The sequence below is a fragment of the Sphaeramia orbicularis genome, chromosome 1 (genome assembly GCF_902148855.1).
Source record: "Sphaeramia orbicularis chromosome 1, fSphaOr1.1, whole genome shotgun sequence".
In the NCBI taxonomy this organism is placed as follows: domain Eukaryota; kingdom Metazoa; phylum Chordata; class Actinopteri; order Kurtiformes; family Apogonidae; genus Sphaeramia; species Sphaeramia orbicularis.
This window is the reverse complement of record NC_043957.1, coordinates 57,950,145-57,974,906: the sequence shown is the minus strand read 5'-3', so window position 1 is coordinate 57,974,906 and position 24,762 is coordinate 57,950,145. Positions and strand designations below refer to the sequence as shown.

The following is a 24,762-nucleotide window of genomic DNA, read 5'->3' as shown; positions in this document are numbered from 1 at the left end:
AGGAGTTAGAATAAAAAGGCATTAATGTGAGATTAAAAAAAATTGTCGGCAGTATTTAATGAATGCGTTAACACGGTAATAATGCGTTAACTTGCCCAGCCCTACTTTAAACATAAATACAGCTTTTAAACACTAAAACAAAGTATGTTCACTTTTGTATGAAACAAAAAATCTTTGAATGCAAAGAAGTGTACTGTAAATTCAAGTATGCTTCCTTTTGTAAACAAATAGTGCACTGGAATTAAACTGCTATAGACTTGCCATAGAACTGTAGCAATAAAAAAAAAAAAAAAAAAAACTCAAGTAAAGTGCAAATTATAAATTCAATTATGTTCAATGTAGTATGAAACATGGTAAGTTTTATTTATATATATATATATATATATATATATATATATATATATATATATATATATATATAGTTTTTGTTTTTTTTTGTTTTGTTTTTTGTTTTGTTTTGTTTTTTTCAGTGTCATGCCGTAAGGTTTCAGTTAAGGCCTTTTCGTATAAGGCAGGCAAAGCAGCTTGTGTAAAATGATGTTTTGAAGGCAAAACATAGCATTTGTCCAGTGTATTCACCATTTGTCTGAAGCTCCAGTTGTCAGTGGTGTTAATGGAGCACATGCCTTTAACCAGGTAATGGACAATGGATTCTGTTTTCTTTTGGTGTCTCTCTGATGTTAATGAGTAGGGAGTTGCAGCGTGAAGAGATTTGGAGACTGAAGACTGCATTGTGGGCGAAGTTGTAGATGGATTTGTTTTGTTTTTTTTTTTTGTGTTTGGGTTTTTCGTAAGATTGTCATAAAGGTGTCATAAGTTAGGTGAGAGATGGAATGGACACATAATAACAGATGACGCCGGGCCAGTTTGGCGGGGGGGGGGGGGGGGGGGGGGGGGTACAGTGAAAGTGAAACTACAGACTCTTTACTAATTCCTCTATTGCTGCATTTCTACTACGTGAAACCAGTTCGACTTGGCTCAGCTTGTCTCCCGTTGTTGTGCACCTCATTTCCTTTCCCTTCTTACCTTCAGAAACTTGTATTTGAGGAGTTATGTTTGTTGCCCACACCGGAACCGGCCCGGCGTTCACTCTGCCGCTACATTCACAAGCACCGCTGAGTAGAGAATCAAATACGTGACATTCATGTAAATGAGTCACATGTGGACAAATGTTTGAGGAGACTGGAGGGATTCCACCTTTAGAAGACATGGAAGCTTTGACAGTGTTCCAGTGGACCTGGTGTGGTCTGTTTAGACCTGGTGTGGTCTGTTTGGACCTGGTGTGGTCTGTTTAGACCTGGTGTGGTCTGTTTAGACCTGGTGTGGTCTGTGTAGACCTGGTGTGGTCTGTTTAGACCTGGTGTGGTCTGTTTGGACCTGGTGTGGTCTGTTTAGACCGTTTCTGCCTCAACACCATGTTGGCTACGTTCTGACCAAAACAATGCAGCGTACATGTGATGTCATCGCGCATGCACAACGAAGGCAGAATCGATAAGCAGAATCATTAAGCAGGCAGGCAAACGATTCCAAGGAATCGAGCCACTGGGAACCGGTTCTCAAAAAGAACCGGTTCTTGATTCCGATCCCTACCCACGATGCAGACAAACGGACTAAAGACGAACTTGTAAAATGACACAAATCTTTAATGATTGTTTCCAAAAATGGGCTAGAGCAGGAACAGGATGAAAGTGGCTGTTGAGTCCAGGGAGGAGGCAGGCAAAGGCAGGAGCTGGGAAAAAAGAGCGCAATCAGATTAAACCAAAAACAGAAAAGTGACAGAGCAAAAACTGCATGAACTACCACTGAGGTGAGCTGACAGTGTGGTGATGAGCTGTGCTGAAGACTGGACTTAGATACAGAGGGGTGAGGTGGTTGATTGGAGGCAGGTGGCTTAACTGCAGATAATGTGCAGGTGTGTAGGTGAAGGGTGAACTCTGGCTCCGCCCAGCTCCAGACAACACACACACACACACACACACACACACAAGACAGGGAAAGAACAAACAAGACACACACCCACAAAAGGGAGGGGCAACACAAGAAAACACCAGGATCCTGACAAAAGGTCGCTGTGGTTAAACTTTAGATGGTTTAAAAGGTTGTATGGAAGTAAATCTGTCTCATCAGATTTGGAATTAAAAAAGCTATTGAATTTCTAGCACTGAATTTTTTTGGCACTGAAATTAAGTATATGAATTTTTTTTTTTTTGTGCTGAAATTAAGTATCGGAATTTTTTGTCTCTGAATTCAACTATGTTCATACATTTAGAATTTAAAAAATTCAGATGCAAAAAATTCAGATCACACATGCGTGCTGACCGTCTTCCTGCATCGGTGTCACATGACCAGCCTAATGTAACTCGACTGGCTGGCTGTCGGTTCAACCTGAGATAGAATCGATTGCTTATCCTAGGTGTCCCGGATGTGTGATCGGAATTTTTTGCGTCTGAATTTTTTTGCATCTGAATTTTTTTAAATTCTAAATTTATGAACATAGTTAAATTCAGATACTTAATTTTAGTGCAAAAAAAATTCAGATACTTAATTTCAGTGCAAAAACAAGTTCAGATACTATAAAATTACTACTATAATACTATAAAATTCAACAGCTTTTATAATTCCATATCTGATGAGACAGATTTACGTCCATAGGTTTGTTGTGTTAGCGGTCGGTGTGGACACAACTACGAAGCACTTTTTGCACGTGATGTGTTTTTGTTCTTCGTCTTCTTCATCAAACCCAAAGTGATTCCATACAATTAAATTTGAATTGCCTTTTTTGTTTACCAGCCGCTTCTGCTGGGATTCTCCTGCCATTTTTCAAGACTGCTAGGTCTTTCCTGGTGGGATGGACCTGCCGGCTAGCTGGCAGCAGTAGCTTAGAGGGGGGTGGGGCCAAGCAGCTCATGGTAGCTCGAGTGCGCATGAATTAGAACAACTCAATTAATTACACTGGGTTACAAAAAAATGTTTTTTGCAAGTTGTCTAGGTTTTTTCAACTGAATTCGGACCATTTTCCACCGCTAAATCCAAAAATGACATCTGCTTTTCTCAATCAGGTCAGGTTTTTTTGTTAATTTGATTTTGAAAAATTTGATCTTCTCACAAAATTGATTACATTTTTGTGACTTTATCAGTTGATTTTTTATATAGTTCTCACCCAAAATAGGTTTTAAGACAAAAACAATCATTTTCTAACAGGATGTATTTATTATTTATTATGTATTCACCGCAGATGTAGCAGAATACGTCAGGCTTATTTTTGCAAGATCTTCTAGTCGAAGCCATTTCATTCACCTGTAATATTAAAAAAAACAATCATAAATTGGCAAAAGTAAAATCTTCAGAACTCGTTTATTGCAAGAAATATGAAAGAATTTTGTATCATATGATGTGAAAATGCCCATAAATGTAAGCAAAAATGTTCAAAAGCCAATATGTAGCATAGTTCATAAAGTTGACCTGATTGAGCAAAATTAATGTGATTTTTGGATTCAGCACCAAAATGATCCTAAATCAGCTCAAAAAACTGAAACAATAAATTTGTTGTTGACCAGTGTAATCGTTTTTTCTCGATTACATAATTTTGTAATCGTTGAGCGTAATAATCGAAATTGTAATTGAATTTTGATTAATTGCACTGCCCTATAGGAACCTACAGCTTTCCAGGCTCCTGTCCGACTTCCTGATGAAGGCTTTAAGCCGAAATGCATAGGAGTGTTTTTTTTAGGTCTACATATGACCGTGCCATGTTAATAAAGGCATTTTAATGTTTAAAGAGAGGGCCTTGGATTTTTCTTCCAGTTTGATATCTACCAAATTTAACCACTTTGGAAATTTGTTTGGAAACTTTTAGCATCTTTTGAAAATTGACCTAAAACGGTAAAACACACACATTTGACCTGAGATGATGTTGTCTGTCCCAGTCGTATAAACCCACAGTCTGTCTGCAGCTGCTGGAAAAGTCAGTTTCACACTGAGGAGGGGTACACACTTAACGATAATCAGGCTGTTTTTGTCTTCTGGATCAAGGAACTGGAACTGAACTGAGATTAAAAAAAAAAAAAATATGTCAGAGTATAGTTCATTTGTAGTTGTACTCACTTTCTGTCTGTTCCTTTTCTCTCTAACATGCTTCATTATAATTACATGAACATTTCAGATTCTGCAAATTAGGGGATGAAGTCACTTAGCAACTTGTAGCATCTTTTAGTACAGACAAATACTTTCTTTACTCTCTTCACTGCAGTGGGAATGGAATCTGAGACAGGGGTGACCTCTAGTGGTGATGAGCAGGAACAGCAGCAGTGGTGACAGGATTTTTTTCTGTATTTATTTTTTTTAAGACTGTGATCTTCCTTTCTGGTGACAGACTATGATGGAAACAAATGCTACAAAAGACAAAAGGAATGATGACAGAAAGTATTCAGCAAACACAAGTAATGTGAAGGTTTGATCATAATGTGTGAGTTTGGCTTCAGGAGGTTTGGGCTGAAACCAGCTTTAAAAACACAACCCTATTTTTTTGGTTTTTTTAGATGAATTGCTTATTTTGCGTGCTGTAAAAGGTGTATTAAATATGTCACGTGACATACGAGTTTCAGTTTAATTCTATATCGATTTACAAAACCCCCTTTTCCAGAGCAATTGGAACCAAGGTTCTAATAGTTTGGGATTTTTTATTCCAGTTTAGTTTTATTTAGTTTTGCATTTTTCTTTTCTCTAATTCAGTTAGTTTTAATTTGTTTTTAGAGCAGGTTTTGCTAGTTTTTATTAGTTTTTGTTATTTTCTGAATGCTTAGTTTTAGTTTAGTTTTAGTTTTAGTTTCTTTATATCTTTTAGAGTTGCAACCGATTAATCAATTAGGTGCTTGAAGCCAATGCAAGAATTCCGATTCGATGAATCGACTCGAATTGATTGAATCGGGTGTCCCATTTTTGGGACTTCTTTTCTGATCAAGCTCTTAATTTGACCAGTTATATATTAGTAACTCCCAAAAAAATTTCGGCCCAATCCGTGAAGTTTTAGACCCCCCCTACTGCCATCTTTAGGGTGCCCGTCAGCCCAGTGCAGAAAACCCATTTTTCAATGAAAAATCCTGCATTTGTCGGTACCTGCTGAACTGCAGAAAAGGGAGGGTACCAGATGGGTCATCTAGGATCAGATGTTGTCCAGTGAAATCAGCTCTTAGTGCAGATGTGTGAAATAACACTAGGCAAGAAAGAAATCAGTAAAAACCTGTGATTTGACCCATTTTTCAGTGTCATATGACCTTGACCTTGTCTAAAATCATGTGACCTTTGACCTGTACATGATTTGAGACCTTCATAAACGACAGTAGCGTCCCCCAAAACTTCTAATATGACATTTGTATGAGCAGATATGGCAGAACTAACTGACAAATGCAGGATTTTCCATTGAAAATGGGTTTTCTGCACTGGGCTGACGGGCACCCTAAAGATGGTGGTGGTGGTGGTGGTGGTGAGGGGGGGTTCTAAAACTTTACGGATTGGGTCGAAAAAATTTTTGGGAGTTAGTAATATGTAAGAGATTAACTGGTCAAATTAAGAGCTTGATCAGAAAAGAAGTCCCAAAAATGGGACGCCCCATGATTGAAGGGAGATAGTCTATTGCAGTTTTCCTGAACTGAAGCTTCTTTGTGCGTCACAATAAGCGTCCGTGTGAAACACAACAGTGGAACCAATGTTTAACAGCAGAGAAATGAAGGAAACAAAGCTTTGGTTCAGGAGAATTGTGGTTGAATGATTTTTTTGGATCACTTTGAGTAGATTAATTGGTTGCAGCTCTAATATCTTTTCTCTTCTTCTCTGTCGTCATATTCAAATAAATCCCAGACAGGACTCTGCTGCTTTCTCCCAACTTTAGTCTCCATGTTTCCAGGTAGAGTGGGGACCAGAAGACGACTGGAAACCACAAGTGACGGACCCTTAAATATCATATGGTGCCAACAGCTGAAATTGCTTGAGGGAAATAAATTGATTTCGTATCAATCCAACATTGACAAAGATGAAAACGAAGGGAATTTTATCCAGAATTTTTATCCGTTTTAGTTAGTTTTGTAAACACACAATACAGTTTCAGGTAGTTATCATTTTTTTCTTTTAATTATAGTTTTTTTTTTTTATTTCAGTTAACGAAAATGTTTTTACATTTCTAGTTTTCATCATTTCGTTAGTTTTCCTTAACGATAAAAACCTTGGTTGGAACATTTTGTTAATACGAGCAGAGGGAATATTAGCAAATGTGGGAAAAATGGGAAAATGCAAGTTTCAGCAGAAGTGATCGGAGGAGGAACTGTTCACAACCTGGTTTGTTTGTTTGTTTTGAATTTGCATTAAAACCAAACAACAAAAGGATTATATAAAAGAAAGTCCAACACTTGAAAAGGAGCGGGATGAAGTTTAACTTATAATGCCCCGCCCCCCTACCCCATCCTTCATCCTACCCTAAATTTCTACACAAAACACAAAATTGCTGAACATATCAAGGATAGATAAAGATGGTTAAAGCCTGTCGACGGTAAACTATAAAACTATATATAAAAGTGTGTCTGCAGTTGGACATGGGCATTAAATGTGTTTAAAGGGGCGTTAAAAAGCATTGAATTCTATCTACTGATACTAGAGCCCGACCGACATGGGATTTTCAGGGCTGATGCCGATACCAATACTGATATTGGGGGCTAAAAAAAAGCCGATACCCATTATATCAGCAGATATTCGATGTTTTTTACAGTATTAAACTGTAAATTAACAGTTTAATCTCATAAATAGCAAAGAAATATTTGTGAAATTATGATACATTTGCAAATGTATTTTAACTGTGTTTTTCTGTGAAAAAAGAAAAAAATAAAATTTTAAAAATTGAAATTTTTTTGGTTATTCACAGTTACAGTTTTTTCGTGTTATTTTACATTTGACGTGTAAAAATCACAGTCTATTTTTGTAATTTCTTTGATATTTTCCTGCATCTTAAAAATACAGGAAAAATCTGTAAAATAAACAGTGAAAATTCTGTTAAACTACAGATTTTTTTTACACTGTAAATAATGACAACTTAAATTTTTTCTTTTAGTGCAAAAAAATAACATTAAATTATGAAAATATTTACATTTACAAACTATCCTGAAACAATAAAATGTGAATAACCTCGACAAATATGAACAACCTGTAATGTCTAAAAAAAATTCAGCCCAATTAGAACTCTTTTCTGCCTGTTCCTCAGTGTTTAGTGTCTTTGTAGATCTGATCCAGAATGCACATGGACAAATGAGAAGTTGAGGCAGAATATTGTTAAAATTATATTTATTTTTCTTAAGAAATTTTTGTTTTTTCAGGTTATTCACATCTTTTTTATTTGGATAGTTTATAAAAGTAAGTATTTCCATCTTTTAATGGGGTTTTTTGCACTAAAAATAAGACAAACATTTGCAGTTGTCATTATTTATTGGTTATTATGCCATTATTTTACTAGTCTGACCCACTGCAGATCAAATTGGGCTGAATTTGGAGCCTGAAAGAAAATGAGTTTGAGAACCCTGGCCTAAGGTGTTCTACCTTGTGTTGAAGTTTTTTCATTGGAATACAGCTCCATTTTCTGTTTTTGTGTACCTCTGTAAACTGAAAGTTGTGTTTTTTAGCTGTTTTTCCACCTCACATTCCATTCAAAGTCCCATTTCTGCAGAACAGTTTGACACAGTGATGCAACCTAAACACCTCCACTTCAACATAAACCCAATGCGTCAGTGTTTCCCAGCTGGAACTCCTCTGACAGCAGCTGTGGGTGACTCCAGAAGTCATTGTTTCCACACAGCAGACTTGCATTGAAACTCAGGCCTTTTTCAAGGACTCATTCTGGTCTCCCTTTTATTTGGATTTGGTCCAGTGTTCTATTTTTCGGTTAATCAGACCTCAGGTCAGATACAGGCTTTTGTGGCTGCTGTGTTTTAATGAACATGTCTGTTTGAAAAACTCCCTCACCTGCCAAGTTGGACTTCTGGTTTGTTTATTTATTTATTATTATTTAACCCATGTCTAGGGATGTAACCATATGAAAATTTCATATCACGGTTATTGTGACCAAAATTATCACGGTTATCATTATTATTGTGGTATTATTGAAAATGTGCTCAAAATGTTCAAAAAGTACTGATACACACACTAAAATAATTTAACCAAGTTGTATTTTGGAAAAAAAAAAAAACAACAACAAAAAAACAAAATAAAATAATCGGCACAATGTCCCTTCTGTTGCAGAAACATTCCAATATTAACCCTTAGTGGTCTGAGTCTATTTTGTCTGTTTTTCAGTCCTTTTGATTTGGCCTTTATATACTATAGAAACAAATGTTTACTATACCCATGTTTGGGATCTGTTTTTTTCGCACAACGTCATCTATATCATCATTATTTTTTTCACTTTAACCCACTATATCAACACAAAAGGACAAAAAACAAAAAAAATTTAAAAGCCAATTTGAAAAATGTATATAATTTATTGCATAAATAACACACAGATGCTTAACGAACCTTTTCAAAGACTTTAAAAGTGAATATTGCTTCCAAATATGAGGTATATACAATTAAAATTGCAGTAAATTAAAACTATACTCAAATATTTGACATAAAAGCAGATCTTTACATAGGTGTTTTCTCCGGTAATCAAACACGGTTATCATGAGAATTAGAATTTAAACAGTAATACTAACTGTCTGCAATTTTACCACAGTTTATCGTTATACCGGTAATCATTACATCCCTACACATGTCCATCCCTCTGTCTGAGATTTTTGTCCAACCGGTTTCTCAGACACTGTTCACCTGATACTTTTCAAATTTGACACACCTGTTCTGTGTGTGCCTTTCCCTCAATTTTTGCATTTTTTTTTTTTTTTTTTTACATATTCTTTTTTTGGGAAGATTGAAAGTTGTAACTCAAAATGAACCCTTCAGTAGGCAGGGTATCAGTGAGCAGGAGGGACGACCTGTTGTGTTGTGCGGGGGTTAGGGATGTAACCATATGAAAATTTCATACCACGATTATCATGACCAAAATTATCACGCTTATCATTATTATCATGGCATTGTTGAAATTGTGCTCAAAATGTTCAAAAAGTACTAATACACACACTGAAATAATATAACCAAGTCTTATTTTGAAAATAAATAAATAAAATAATATGCACAAAGTACTTTCTGTTGGCAGAAACATTCAAATATTAACATGTAAACATACAAACATACAACAACATACGAATGTGCATTAAAGATGTCATCTTGTGGCCATTGTTTGACCATTTTCCATATCAGGTTTGAGTTATTTTAGTTTATTTTTCATAGATAGATAGATAGACATTGCACACTGGCATGCGTGCCTGGAATGCTGCTGCTTCTCCAGGAAATGAGCAGTACCGTGAGTTTTCAAAGTGCGGTAATCAAACATGGTTATCATGATAATTAGAATTTAAACGGTAATACTAACTGTCAGGAATTTTACTGGGGTTTATTGTTATACCGGTAATCGTTACATCCCTAGCGGGGGTATTAGTAAGCTCTGTTTACTTCTTCACTTGTTCGGTTTATTTTTTTCCTGACAGACACTTCAACTGCAGCTGCTGTTAACACGTCACAAACCTAAAAGGACTTTTTTATGCAGTGCTTTCTAACGTTCACTGTCTGGCAGACTCAGTAAACCAACACTGAGCATGAGCTGACCTCTGACCCATCAAGCTCCTGTATTTCCACCCCACTTGTCTAAATATGGTCACTACCAACCAAGGTTCTAATAGTTTTGGATTTTTCATTATAGTTTAGATTTATTTAGTTTTGACCTTTTTTTTTCTCTAATTCAGTTAGTTTTCATTCGTTTTTAGAGCAGGTTTTGCTAGTTTTTATTAGTTTTTGTTATTTTCTAAATGCTTAGTTTTAGTTTAGTTTTAGTTTCTTTATATCTTTTAGAGCTGCAACCGATTAATCGATTAGGCGCTTGAAGTCAATGCAAAAATTCCCGATTTGATTAATCGACTCGAATTGATTGAAGGGAGATAGTCTATTGCAGTTTTCCTGAACTGAAGCTTCTTTGTGCGTCACAATAAGCGTCCGTGTGAAACACAACAGTGGAACCAATGTTTAACAGCAGAGAAATGAAGGAAACAAAGCTTTGATTCAGGAGAATTGTGGTTGAATGATTTTTTTGGATCACTGTGAGTCGATTAATTGGTTGCAGCTCTAATATCTTTTCTCTTCTTCTCTGTCGTCGTATTCAAATAAATCCCAGACAGGACTCTGCTGCTTTCTCCCAACTTTAGTCTCCATGTTTCCAGGTAAAGTGGGGACCAGAAGACGACTGGAAACCACAAGTGAACACAAGTGATGGACCCTTAAATATCATATGGTGCCAACAGCTGAAATTGCTTAAGGGAAATGAATCGATTTCATATTAGTCCGACACTGACAAAGACGAAAACGAAGGGAATTTTATCCATAATTTTTATCCATTTTAGTTCACAGCACAGTTTCAGTTAGTTATCGTTTTTTTTCTGTTAATTATAGTTTTTATTTATTTTCAGTTAACGAAAATGTTTTTACAATTCTAGTTTTCGTCATTTCGTTAGTTTTCGTTTACGATAATAAACTTGCCACCAGCTCCAAAAAGCCACCATGATTCTTCCACCCTCTAATATCTGTGTACAGTCAGTGGTTACAACATTTGGCACAAATAAAATGAATAAAAGCACAGATGGACTGGTGGCCAAAGGTCAGAGTCTCGTCATGTCTGTCTAATCTAATGAGCGTAGTGTCTGAGGGAAAGGTCTTCCTCTAAATCTGCAGAAGTGTGTAAATTTCTCCTCCCTTTGGTCTGTAATCTCTCTTTTTTCCTGAGGAATCCTTGGCGTGTTGAAGCTTCCTTGGCTGCGGTCTGTATGGTGTTGATCATTAGCATTCCACATTAGCATGTAGCTTCACTGTGAGCAGGAGTTCACTGTTGAGTTTGGGATTCATTAAGATGAGACTTTGGTCACATTCTGTTCACCGCTGACAATGTCGTTTTGAATGTATATGTTAATATGTGGGACATTTTAGCCACAGCAGTTAAACCAAAGCAACATGAAGATAAAGTGGAGATGATCAGAACTAACATAATGACTATTCCACGTCTAATGGATGGAGTTAGGTCCAACTGGATATGTATAGCATGTTTTGGTTTAAATTTTTTTGGTGATAATTATTGATGAACTGCTCTAGCTCAACATTTTAGAGGGCCGTTATGGTAATAATTGCCTCAAATTTTGTGAAATTTTATACTTTTATCGCAGGGCTGTCAAACTCATTTTCGTTCAGGTTTCACATTCAGCTCAATTTGATCTGCAGTGGGCCGGACCAGTAAAATAATAACAGCGAAAAAAGTAAAACTATATAATGGTCAGGTTTACATCTACAAAGTTTCCTTAAAAATCTGAATAACATGAACAACTTGAATTGTCTTGAGAAAAAGAAGTGCAATTTTAACAATGTTCTGCCTCAGTTTATCAGTTTATCATTTACACGTGTGCATTACAATCGCACAAAACATTTCGTAACAGGCAGAATTTTAGTCAAATTGCATTTACTTTTCTTAAGACATTTCCGTTTGTTCATATTTGTTCAGGTTATTCCCATTTTTTCTAAAAGTATAATTTGGTAATGTAAACATTTTCATGTAATTTTTCCTTTTTTTCACCAAAAAAACAAGATAAAATTTGGGGTTGTCATTATTTATAGGTTATTCTGATCATATTTGACTGGTTCTGACCCACTGGAAATCTAATTGGTCTGTATGTGGAACCTGAATTAAAATTATTTTGACAACACTGATTTTTAATATCTTCAGTGTAATTTTTGCATTTCACAAATTCATCCCGCGGGCCAGATTGGATTCTTTGCCGGGCTGGATTTGGCCGCCGGGACACATGTTTGACACCTGTGTTTTATCGGAACCTTTTGTTGCAGGACCTACAATGACCCAACTGAGCACCGAATTTATCCACAAAAGTAGGGAAAATACTCAAACACAGGAGTTCTGCCTTAAACAGAAGTGTCAAGACAGAGCTATACCACACATTAGGACATTCATGCACACAGTGAATATGTAGAACAGTCAGTTTACAAAATTTGTGTACAATAAACAGTGGAACAACTTTCAAATGAATGAAAATGACATATTTATGTAAATATTCTCTTGAAAATGCTCTTCTTTCGCCTTTTCTCCCACCGCCCACATAGTTGTGTTTCAGAGCAAGGTTCTAATAGTTTTGGATTTTTCATTATAGTTTAGTTTTATTTAGTTTTGACTTTTTTTTTTCTAATTCAGTTCGTTTTAATTTGTTTTTAGAGCAGGTTTACTAGTTTTTATTAGTTTTTGTTTTTTACTAAATGCTTACTCTTAGTTTATTTTTTTTTTTATTTTTTTTTTTTCTCTTCTTCGCCGTCATATTCACATAAATCCCAGACAGGACAGGCTGCTTTAGTCTCCATGTTTCCAGGTGCAGTTCGGACCACAAGACGATTCTAAACCAAGTGACAGACCGTGAAGTGTCGTATTGGTGCCGACAGCTAAAATTGCTAGAGTGAAATAAATCGATTTCATATCAATCCAACACTGACAAAAACAGAAACGAAGGGAATTTTATCCATAATTTTTATCCGTTTTAGTTAGTTTTATAAGTTCACAATACAGTTTCAGTTAGTTATGTTTTTTTTCTTTTAATTATAGTTTTTATTTATTTCAGTTGACGAAAATGGTTTTTCAATTTGTAGTTTTCATCATTTTGTTTGTTTTCGTTAATGATAATAACCTTGTTTCAGAGTCAAACTCATTCAAGTCCAACAGAAACAACCTTAGGCTACTGGGTTTGACTGGGTTTGACTGGGTTTGACTGCTGCAAATCATGACCACAGTGAGTCTTAAAATCTACTGTGGACACACACACACAGATACAGTATATATATCTATATCTATATCTATATCTATATATATATATATATATATATATATATATATATATATATATATATATATATACAGGGTGAGGAAGCAAAATGTACAATATTTTGAGGCAGGGATTGAAAGACAGTGTATGACCAATTAGTTTATTGAAAGTCATGAGAATTTATTTGCCACAAGAAAATGTCCATAATAGAAAATGTTTTTATTCTATGTGTCCTCCTTCTTTCTCAATAACTGCCTTCACACGCTTCCTGAAACTTGTGCAAGTGTTCCTCAAATATTGGGGTGACAACTTCTCCCATTCTTCTTTAATAGTATCTTCCAGACTTTCTGGTAATAGTTTTGCTCATAGTCATTCTCTTCTTTCCATTCTAAACAGTCTTTATGGACACTCCAACTATTTTTGAAATCTCCTTTGGTGTGACGAGTGCATTCAGCAAATCACACACTCTTTGACGTTTGCTTTCCTGATTACTCATATGGGCAAAAGTTTGTGAAAAGGTATGGATAATAGTGTTAGGTATGATTATGACATCAGTATATGTTTGGTTTCAAAACAACTGACGTCGTGCCTGCTGAGAAAAAACAACAAAATGTTCATTGTAAATTTTGCTTCCCCACCCTGTGTATATATATATATATATATATATATATATATATATATATATATATATATATATATATATATATATATATATATGAAACCTACATGGTTCAGCTCAGACAAAATGAATGAAGCTGTTCTGAATGGGTGGTTTTGGTCTCGTAGGTTCTGTATGAGGACAGTCAGATGGTGAAGCTGACGGCTCCGTACGTATCCGGCTTCCTGGCCTTCAGAGAAACCCCCTTCCTCCTGGAGGCTCTGCAAAGACTGGAAAAAAAGGAGCCTTCACTTATGCCTCAGGTCAGCGACTCGCAGCACTTCTGTTCAAAAGTTTTGTAGAAAAACAAAAACATAATTCATGAGTCACGTCATGTAGTTTAGTGTTCTGCAGTAATTTATGGGGAAGGCTGAATCATTCATGGGTACGGACAAACATTTGATGGTTTTCAGTACTTGAACACTTATAATTCATTTCCATTTTTGACTTTGTATATTTCCTGCATTAGAGAAGTTTAATCTGGTAGTCTATTGCTCTTCTGTAACACTTAAATGACTGCATTTATGTGTAAAAGTGCATGTCTGTGTTGGCAGTGACGTTAGGATGGTCTTACACACATTTTCAAAGTTAAGGTTAAGGTTAACCCTAACCCTGTCCTCAGTGACATTTTCAGGTGTAAACTAGTTGAATTAACACTGAAAGGCAGGAACAGCTGCCATGGGTAAAGAAATGAAATGGACATGGTGTCCAAAGTGTTAATGCTGTAACCTGGCAATTTTGTGGAAAACAAGATGGACGCCCATTGGCCCCTCCCATGACCTTTGACTGGATTTAAATCCCACCGCTACTTCGTGCAAACCAGTTTTAACTTGGATTGAGCAATTGTCCCCTGCACACTCATGCGTGAAAACCTGGGTCTGTAAATTTGGACGCATATCCACCAATCCTTTACCTACCGACATCCAGAAAAGAAAATTCCAAAAATTATCAAATGTGGAACAGGGGGTAGTTTTTCAAAGTGTATAGTTTTTTTAATACACCCTGTAGTAACACATATCAAGTGTCTGTTGCTGCTACATGCTAACTTCTATATGTTAGCAGTCTTTTGATAATGTTTTTTAAAATAAAATGAATACATGTTAGTGGGACTTTTGACCAGTTCTGACTGAGACTTATTGTTGTAATGACGGACTTTCTTCTGCCTGGTCATCCTTCTCACTCCCACATGAACGGCTCCTGACTACACTGCATCTTCTGTTTGCCTTCTTCACTGTCTCCAAACGTTGGCTTCCATTCATCTTCGCCCACTCACTTCTGTTCGCCCCCCCCCCCCGTTCTTTCCTACCACTCCTTTTCTTTTCCACACGTCTGTGCACATACACACAGCCAGTGTGTGTGATTGTTTGGATTTACTTCCACTGACATTTAGCCCTGGACAGATGCAGTCAGTGCACCCTTTATCTGCAGCCTTTGAAGGGAATTTTCCTCATGACTTATGATTCACTGCATAATCTGATATTTTTCATTTCACATTGTGTCATCCAGTGGGAGCAGATCCCAAATAGACAAGGAGAAAAAATAAGAAAACACTAAACTGTATCTGAATGTGTCCTTAATGGACAGAACTGATCAACTTATCAAGAATCTGGTCTTTACCAGTTCTATATGTAAAGTGTCATGGGACAACTTTTATTATGATTCAGCGATATATAAACAAAAAACATTTTTGGTTGTTAGGTATATCAGTAATAGTCCTTCAACTGCTAGACCAAAATGACACTAATTACACCTGCATGTCTACTGCTGATGAAAAGGGCAAGGACCTCAGCTGTAAAATAAATAAATTATATATATATGTATATATATATGTATAAGGCATTAGTGACTCCAGATTTTTTCAGATTGACTTTTTTGCCAATAAAGTCGAAGTCGAGTCGACTTGTCGTATGATGACGTCATCACATTGACAGCGAAGTAACAACACAGACACACAGAAGTTCAACAATGAGCAACTTGTACAAATGTTCACTGTAACATGAACAATGTACAGTAAAGAGCAGAATAAAAAAACTAAGACACAAGCATCAACAGTCCTTCTCAGACATTTAACTAAAACAAAACACAGGCTAACACCTGGAATTTTCTTTTAAATTTAAGTGAAAAACATAAAGTGAGAAAAAGTTCAGACAGCGGCAGAAACAACGCACACAGCATTTTAGAGAAAAGAGCGCATTGTCTTCATAAAATAAATGAATAGAATAATCCAAACACACTGGCTGTTCCAATTATTCTTCAGTCTTGGTGGTGCTTCCATGGTTCACAGAACATGACTGAGACCAGAGTTTTTCTAGATCACAGTCAGTTTAGTTCCTACTCTGAGTCGTCTTCTTCCTTCAGTCTTGGCCTTGTGCTAGTGATGCGGGGGTATTTTTTTTTTTTAACCCACTTTGTGGAATTTTTGGACCCGCCCTGCAAACAAAGTAACATTTTTTTGGACCCTCACCAACCTGAGCCGGGTCCACTGATCACACATCACTACCGCTGACTGTGCTCCATGTTTTCATGTAGAAAGATGAAAGTATGGACATGTGCTGAGTGATGGCTAACGCGCTGTCGGGTGATGGAAGGGAGAGAGAGAATAACACGACTAGTCGACTCCTCCAAAGTAACATCGACTTGTGCCACAGATGTCAACGCGTCAACAAACCGACTTTTCAGTTAATGCCCTAATATATATACACAGTATAGATAGATAGATAGATAGATATAGATATAGATAAACCCATTCATTTGAGTGCTTTTTAGCATGAACCACAAATAATGGAGTAGTCGTTGTGTTTTGTGCTCTCTTAATAGGTGGTGTTTGTTGATGGCAACGGCGTCTTCCACCACAGGGGTAAGTCTACTTATTTTATATTCACAAATATTTCGGCGGTCTGTGTTTGACACCTGCAAGACAATAGCAGGGTTGTATTGCAAATTTGTATTTAATTTTCTGACAAGAGCAAAAGACAGTGTGAGTGTCAATGCCTGTTTTAATCCGTCAGGTTAAATGCAAACATAAGGAGTTGGTTCTTTGACATAAGCTGCAGCTGCATGGACCCAGCCTGGCCCAAAAACAGAGTCTTCACCAGGATTTAACCAAGCAAACAGTTCAGATCCTTCCACTGGATAATTATTGCTTTAATATGTTTCAGATGCAACCCGTTCTCTAACCTTAACTGGTGCAGCTTCTCATTTCTAATTCTCTGCAGAGCATAAAGAACCATTGCTAGGAATCATTGAAGTCTTTGGGGTTTTAAAGAGTGGTTCAGGAGCATGACACATCATTTTCACACATGGACTGGCCACCGTCCATGTCCGCTGAGAATATTTGGGATGCGATCAGACTTTAGTCAGTGGTTCGATTCTAAAATCATCAGTACAAGATCCTGGCCAAAAATTAATGCTATTCTGAACATAGAAAAAACTGCTGCCTTGAATGTGACTTATAATCAAAGATAAAGGAAAGGAAACATTGTGTATGAGAGATTTGTTGTGGCCAGAAAGTGTAGATTTTTATGATCCATTGAAAAAAAAATGCTGGGGCTCAGACTGGGACAATAAATAATAGTTTTCAAGCTCAAGTTCGATTCATCACCTTAATTGGATAGTGGTTTTAAAACAAGGATAGTTGAAAGTGGACTTTAAAACTTTGCCAGTTAGATGCAGTCTTTTATACAATTACATGCTTTTTGTTCATTGTTGTTTCAGAGTTTGTTTTTGCATTTGTTCTGTAGCTCTTCACACATGGTGGTATTTCATTGCAAACTAGAGAAACCTTTGCATTTAGCTTCATTATGACAACATCAGTTTAGTTTCAGTAGTGATTCAAGGCTGTGTTTGTCTGTGAACATGCTTTTGGCTGTCCTTTAAGATGTTCGCTCTGTGGACTTTGCAGAGTTCGGCCTAGCGTGTCATCTAGGAGTGTTATCAGGGCTGCCCTGTGTGGGCGTGGCTAAGAACCTGCTGCAGGTGGACGGCGTGTTCAAAACGAGGAGCACCAGTCCCAGGTGAGACTGCATTCAGCCGCTTGGATTCATTGTTCAGGTTTCATTTTCTTTTTTGGCTGTTCAGATTGTTTTTAATGGGTAGACGGTGAGCTGACCACCACGTACAGAAGAACAAATGAAGGTAATACACGTTAATATGTGTTACAAACCAGCAGTTTGAGCAAGGAGATGATTAATGGCTGGTTTTTGTGTTATTTTTGTAGGTGGTTGTTAAGGATGGGAATCGATAAGAATTTAATGATTCCGATTCCATTATTGATTTTGCTTATCGATCTGATTCCTTATCGATTATCTTATCGATTCTCTTATCAATTCTCATTGGGTGAGGGAATAAAAGAGTACAAACGGGTGTGTTTGCATTAACTGTCTTTTATATTTAGATCTCTACACAGAAAATATAACATAAACAGTATGAACAAATAATAATAACAGATGACACCGGGCCCAGTTGGGGGGGGGGGGGCACCGTTCAGTGAAAGTGAAACTAAAGAAGCTTTACTAATTCCTCTATCGCTGAATTTATAATGTGTGGAACCAGTTCAACCCGGGCTGTCTCCCGTTGTTGTGCTCCTCATTTCCTTTCCCCTACCTTCAGAAACTTGTATTTGAGGGGGTACGACGTTTGTTGCCCACACTGGAACCAGAACTGGGCCCGGATGACGTCCTGGTGTTTGCTCTAAGTAGCGAATCAAATGAATCACATGCTGTGGACAAATGTTTGAGCAGATTGGAGAGATTTCACCTTTTTGAAGAAATGGAAGCTTTGACAGTGTTCAACTGGACCTGGTGTGGTCTGTTTGGACCTGGTGTGGTCTGTTTGGACCTGGTGTGGTCTGTTTAGACCTGGTGTGGTCTGTTTGGACCTGGTGTGGTCTGTTTAGACCTGGTGTGGTCTGTTTAGACCTGGTGTGGTCTGTTTGGACCTGGTGTGGTCTGTTTAGACCTGGTGTGGTCTGTTTGGACCTGGTGTGGTCTGTTTAGACCTGGTGTGGTCTGTTTGGACCTGGTGTGGTCTGTTTAGACCTGGTGTGGTCTGTTTGGACCTGGTGTGGTCTGTTTCGACCTGGTGTGGTCTGTTTGGACCTGGTGTGGTCTGTTTAGACCTGGTGTGTCTGTTTGGACCTGGTGTGGTCTGTTTAGACCTGGTGTGGTCTGTTTAGACCTGGTGTGGTCTGTTTAGACCTGGTGTGGTCTGTTTGGACCTGGTGTGGTCTGTTTAGACCTGGTGTGGTCTGTTTGGACCTGGTGTGGTCTGTTTAGACCTGGTGTGGTCTGTTTGGACCTGGTGTGGTCTGTTTAGACCTGGTGTGGTCTGTTTGGACCTGGTGTGGTCTGTTTAGACCTGGTGTGGTCTGTTTGGACCGTTTCTGCCTCAACGCCATGCTGGCTGCGTTCTGACCAAAACAATGCAGCGTAAGCGGGACATCATCACGCATGCGCAATGAAGGCGGAATGAATAAGCAGAATTTTTAAGTAGGCAGGCAAACGATTCCAAGGAATCGAGCTACTGGGAACCAGTTCTTTTTGAGAACCAGTTCTCAATTCCCATCCCTAGTGGTTGTAGAGGCACATCTAGGGGGGGTGGGATCACGACGTGGATGACTACGCTGAAACAGATTTCATGCAAAAAAAAAAAGTGGTTGTCCACGTTCATATTTGCAGAGACTCACACTAATGGAGGACAGTGATGACAGTCAATGAGTTTACATCCAGTGTCTGTTTGGACTGAAGTCATGTTGTAAAAGCTCAGACCTGTATCTAATGGAGTCTAACAGAGAATGTCTGCATTCACACATATGATGTTTGTTTATATAAAAGGTCATTTTACAAGCCAAGAAAGTTGTGATTCGTGACAAAGAGAGTACAAAAAAAAAATCTAGTTTTGTGTTAAACAGTTTAATGGACTGCATATTGTGTCACCAAAACCAAAACACTACAGTGGAAGAGGTCATGTTGATGTTTCAGGGACATCCTCTGACTTTGAGCAGACTGTGGAGAGAGACAGTAATGATGGTGTCACCTTAACGACTCTTAGATGTGTAGTCTTTATATTTACATATTTTCACAGTGTGATATTTCAACTGTTTTACCACAAAATGCTGCTTTTTAATAGAAATTGTCTTTTAAATTTAAAAACATCATATGTGTAAATTATAGCACTGGGTTAAAAAATGACTTGTCTCTCACTTTTGACTCTAATACATTTTCTTCTGACATAAGGTCACATGGGGCACAAGGGGTGGGACGTGGACTCACTATAGGTTGTTTGGAACCGAGCGATTCTGGTGACACAAAATTCAGACAGAGCAACAAATCCAGAACAGAATGGCTCAGACACAGGACAGCCTGGCCTGTGCTAGTGTAGACGGTATCACATACAAAAGTCCTGACATTAAACCACAGGTTTTGTCACGGTCCGCTTCGATGTGGCCGCTGACCCCTCCCTCAACAGTCAAGTTCACCTGCTGCGTACCGCACCTGGAGCACCTGGAGCACCTGGAGCACCTGGAGCACCTGGAGCACCTGGACCTCTGCTCCAGTGCGGTGCCAGATCATTTCACCACATTTCACCTCATACCCCTCGGACTGTCTTTCCACCCAGCGGACTCTGACACCATCTGGCACTGATCTGCCTTGGCGGAGGTCTGCGATCTCCGAGTGCTTTTCTAGTTCTAAGTTTATTGATTCCACATTTGTGAAGACCTTTTTGTTCATTTTTAGCTTACCGGCCAACAGGCCGTAAGCTACTGTCGTCATGCGGCGTCCGTCGTCTGTCATCATCTGTCGTCCGTTACAAAAATTTCAATCGTCTTCTTCTCCGAAACTACAATTCCGATTGACTTCAAACTTGGTATACAGCTTCTTTATGATGATGTCAACAAAAGTTAGTGAAATTATTTGGATCCAGATCTGATTCTGGATTTGGTGCCACTTTGAAAAATGTCCCCATTGTAAGAGATAAGAAGTGGATCAATGCAATAACTCAGTAAATATAAATAATATCCAGTGTAAATTTCTACAGTCCAGCCCTGATGGGGAGATGACCCAAACATAATGTCCACATGCTGATCAGGATCTTCTTCTGGATCCGGGAACTTACGAAAAATTTAACATGGGCTCTTATAGGGAAAAAATTTCAATTGTCTTTTTCTCCCAAACTCCAGTTCTGATTGACTTCAAACTTGGTATACAGCTTCTGTATGATGATGTCAGCACAAGGTGTTGAAAATATTTCAATCCGGATCTGATTCTGGATTTGGTGCCACTTTGAAAAATATTCCCATTATATGAGATAGGAAGTGGATTGATCCAATAAATCAGTATCAATGATATCAAGTTGGAATTTGAATCTTTTACAGATCTAATTGGAATATGACCAAAACATGGGCTATTTCTGTAATAGAATAAATACACAGAACTGGGTGAGAATAAATGGCATCTGGATACATTTCCCAAAGCTTTGAATTTGGCCGGTAAGCTACAGGGCCATTGGTCCTATTTTTAAATTCCACGTTTCTGAAGATATTTTTGTTCCTCTTTTTGAGTAAATAAATAATCAAAATAAGTTCCATCAGTCTCTGTCTTGTGCATTTGGGTCCTAGCCTTGTGAACTTGTAACAATATGTACAATTAAAATGAAGGTTTTTTTGAGGTGGTTCATCATTTCTTGTTAACAAGAATCAGTGAAATAACATTCAGGTACGAGTTGATTTGCTCTTTACATTTATCTTTAATTATGAGATTAATCCGATTGACACCAATGCATCAAAGTGCGTATGACTTTGGCCTCATTAATGGCAGTGCACCACCCTGGCTGTGACGGTTCCGTTTCACAGTTGAATACGTGTTTCCTTGGTGTGCTGCAGAGGTTTGTCACTCTCAGTAAATGAGTTTTCTTTGCTCCTGCCTTCGCTGGTTGAACTTCTCAGCTCTCGGCAGCAAGGTTATTATCGTTAACGAAAACTAACGAAATGACGAAAACTAGAATTGTAAAAACATTTTCATTAACTGAAATAAATAAAAACTAGAATTAAAAGAAAAAAAATGATAACTAACTGAAACTGTGTTGTGTGTTTACAAAACTAACTAAAACGGAAAAAATTCTGGATAAAATTCCCTTCGTTTTCGTCTTTGTCAATGTCGGACTGATATGAAATCAACTTATTTCCCTCAAGCAATTTTAGCTGCTGGCACCATAGGTCCGTCACTTGTGTTCACTTGTGGTTTCCAGTTGTCTTCTGGTCCCCACTCTACCTGGAAACATGGAGACTAAAGTTGGGAGAAAGCAGCAGAGTCCTGTCTGGGATTTATTTGAATTCAAGAGCGAAGAAGAGAAAAGATATGAAAAAACTAAAACTAAACTAAAACTAAGCATTTAGAAAATAACGAAAACTAATCAAAACTAGTAAACCTGCTCTAAAAACAAAATAAAACTAACTGAATTAGAGAAAAAAAAGTCAAAACTAAATAAAACTAAACTATAATGAAAAAAACAAAACTATTATAACTAGGGATGGAACAGTTCACAAAGTCCACGGTTCGGTTCAAATAACGGTTTTGTGGTCACGGTGTTCGGTTCGGTGTACATTGAATACCATATATCCCAATAATCCACCATTAACAGTTTTTTTTTATGAATTATGTCATGTATTGTTGTGTAAAACCTAACAGAATGAGGCACATTGCCATTTCATACATCATTACAGCTGGTGAGACATAGCTAGTTTCAACATGCATTTCCTCCATTGACAAAAACAGTTATCTTTAACAAATTCCAGACTAAAATAGTCATTAGAGTGGAGCCATTTCGAACTTACTAAAATATAAATCCTAAGCAACATTGACCTGTTGTGGTTCTTACAAAAATATCTTAAAATTAAAAAAAAAAAAAAATGTAAAATGGCTCTTATTCACTATATTTTTTGCATTGTCTGTAGTAACAGGTGTTGTGCTGCTGTCCCTCTCTAACTTCCATTCTGTCACAGCCTCAGTCAGTGCTTCAGACAGATGCTCACTTCTATGGTGCTCATAAAGGGGGCGGGTCTGCAACACGGAGCTTTTCATTTCCCACTCTGAACTCATGTAATGGACAGTCAACGTTAGGACACTTTCCGTAGCCCTGCAGGTCCATCTGTCAGTAGTAAGAGCTACAGAGGCTGTGGTAGACAACTGGTTTTCCGCTGCTCTACGCATCTCTTCATAAAGTGTGGGAATTACCGTGTCACTGAAGTGTTTGTGGGTGGGGATATTATATCGTGGCTTCAGTGCTTTTATCATATGATGAAATCCTGCACCCTCCACCCCAGCATAAGGCTGCACATGTTTACCAGTGAAACCCCCCAGTGCTTTGGTTAGAGTTTTTGCCCTGTCTGAGCCATCACTGTAAGGCTGTCTGTAAGCTGCGTGAAGTGGAAGTTGTACTTTACCCGACTCTGTCCTCCTTGCACTGTCAATTGACACACTAAGCTGATGTCTCCGCAAGTGAGCCGACATGTTTGATGTGTTCCCGTTTGCATAAAGTACACGTGTTGCGCAGTGCTTGCACACTGTCACACTTTTGTCCACCACTTTGTTACCGCTGTCATCAGAGCTAACAGCGAACAGGTGCATGCTCTATCTCTGTCTACTCCACTCGCCATGTCTACAGTCCACTACTGCCATGCACTGCGCATGCGTATGATCGGAACTATATACACGCTAGAAACTGAGTAGTAAAACAAAGAAGAAAGATAAACATATGAACCAAACGCCACATGCGAACCGAACCGAGTCAAGTGAACCGAACGGTTCGGTTTTATTTCATAAACCGTTCCATCCTTAATTATAGCCTTGCTCGGCAGTAATGTCCAGTTTGGCATCACTGTTTCCCAGTAGGTTTTAATAATAGTGTTTTTTTTTGCCCATCATGCTAGTTGCTTATTGCAGTTATTCAAAAATCAAAGCAATGTCAAAGAGGGACAAAGCAAAGGGCAGACTCCTCAGTTGTTTGTGGATGTGTAAGTGTGTGCAGCTGTCCATGTAGGTTCATGTGTATGTGCATGTGTGTTGGCATGTGTGCCATTTTGATGCTGTGACTTTTATTGCAAGCAAAGGCCTCCTTGTGTAACTAATGCTAATGTGACTTTCTGAATACAAATCAAGCTGGAACAAATACCTACTGGTTAAAGTATACCTGTGGGAGAGCAAAATCGGGATTTCATTAATATGCAAATGTTCACTTTGTTTCAGTCTGAGGCCTCGGTGACCTGTTGTGGAAGGAAAAAAACAAGTTAGAATAAGATTTGCATCTGGCTGTTGATTAAAGTGGGAGAGGAGACAGAGTAAACCGGTCTATATTCCCTCGATTCTGTGAAATGGACCAACTAAAGTCCGATTTACATGGATTATCTTATGTCATAAGGTGGTATAATAGGATTTCCATCTACTTTCAAACTTGATTTTGTTTTTTAAGCAAAAAACAGACTTAATGCATGCAAATACACCATCTACAGTCTCATAATGTACAGTACTGTGCAAAAGTCCTAGTCCATCATTAGGTTTGTTGGTTTAGTAAAGTTCTAATGAATACACATATGTATTTGTCAGCCCCTGCATTTAGATCCAATCTGGTAATATGGGATGTATGTGCAGCAGGAAAAACAAAAGCTTCAGGTAAAAAACGTCCTCCAGAAACCAGAGGCATAGTATTAAGTATGACCTCCCTTTACACTTAACATATCTTTAATCCTTTTTTTCAGACAATTTGATATTTACTGCTTTCATTTTCTGATGTTTAAACCAGGTTTCATGTCAGATGTTTCTAACCACTTGTGCTGCTTCTTGCCATGGGGTCAGAGGTCACACCAAATAGTGATTTTAACCTTTAGAACCCATTTAGTTGAGTTTTTTTGTGTCTTTTAAAGCCGTGCATATATTTTCTGTATTTTCCTGTTGTATCTGAAGAAAAGAGAATGAAAAATAAATATGTATGTTGATTTCAACCCTGCAAAAGCAACTAATCTTTGCACAGTACTATATATTTATTCACATCAGAGACCATAAGTGATTTGTAATTTTTTGGGTTTTTTTGCGTGAAGTGTCCAAATATCTTCTGATACAACCA

General features: G+C 37.7%; 1 protein-coding gene across 1 annotated transcript in view; it reads left to right on the top strand.

Moving 5' to 3' along the window:
* The window catches only part of LOC115425495 (endonuclease V-like), a 178,706-nt gene that overhangs the window by 6,016 nt on the left and 147,928 nt on the right, over positions 1–24,762 (top strand). Inside the window, 4 exon segments of the mRNA XM_030143117.1 lie at positions 13,776–13,910; positions 16,465–16,504; positions 17,549–17,638; positions 17,641–17,660. Of these exon segments, the coding sequence (XP_029998977.1) occupies positions 13,776–13,910; positions 16,465–16,504; positions 17,549–17,638; positions 17,641–17,660 (285 nt within the window).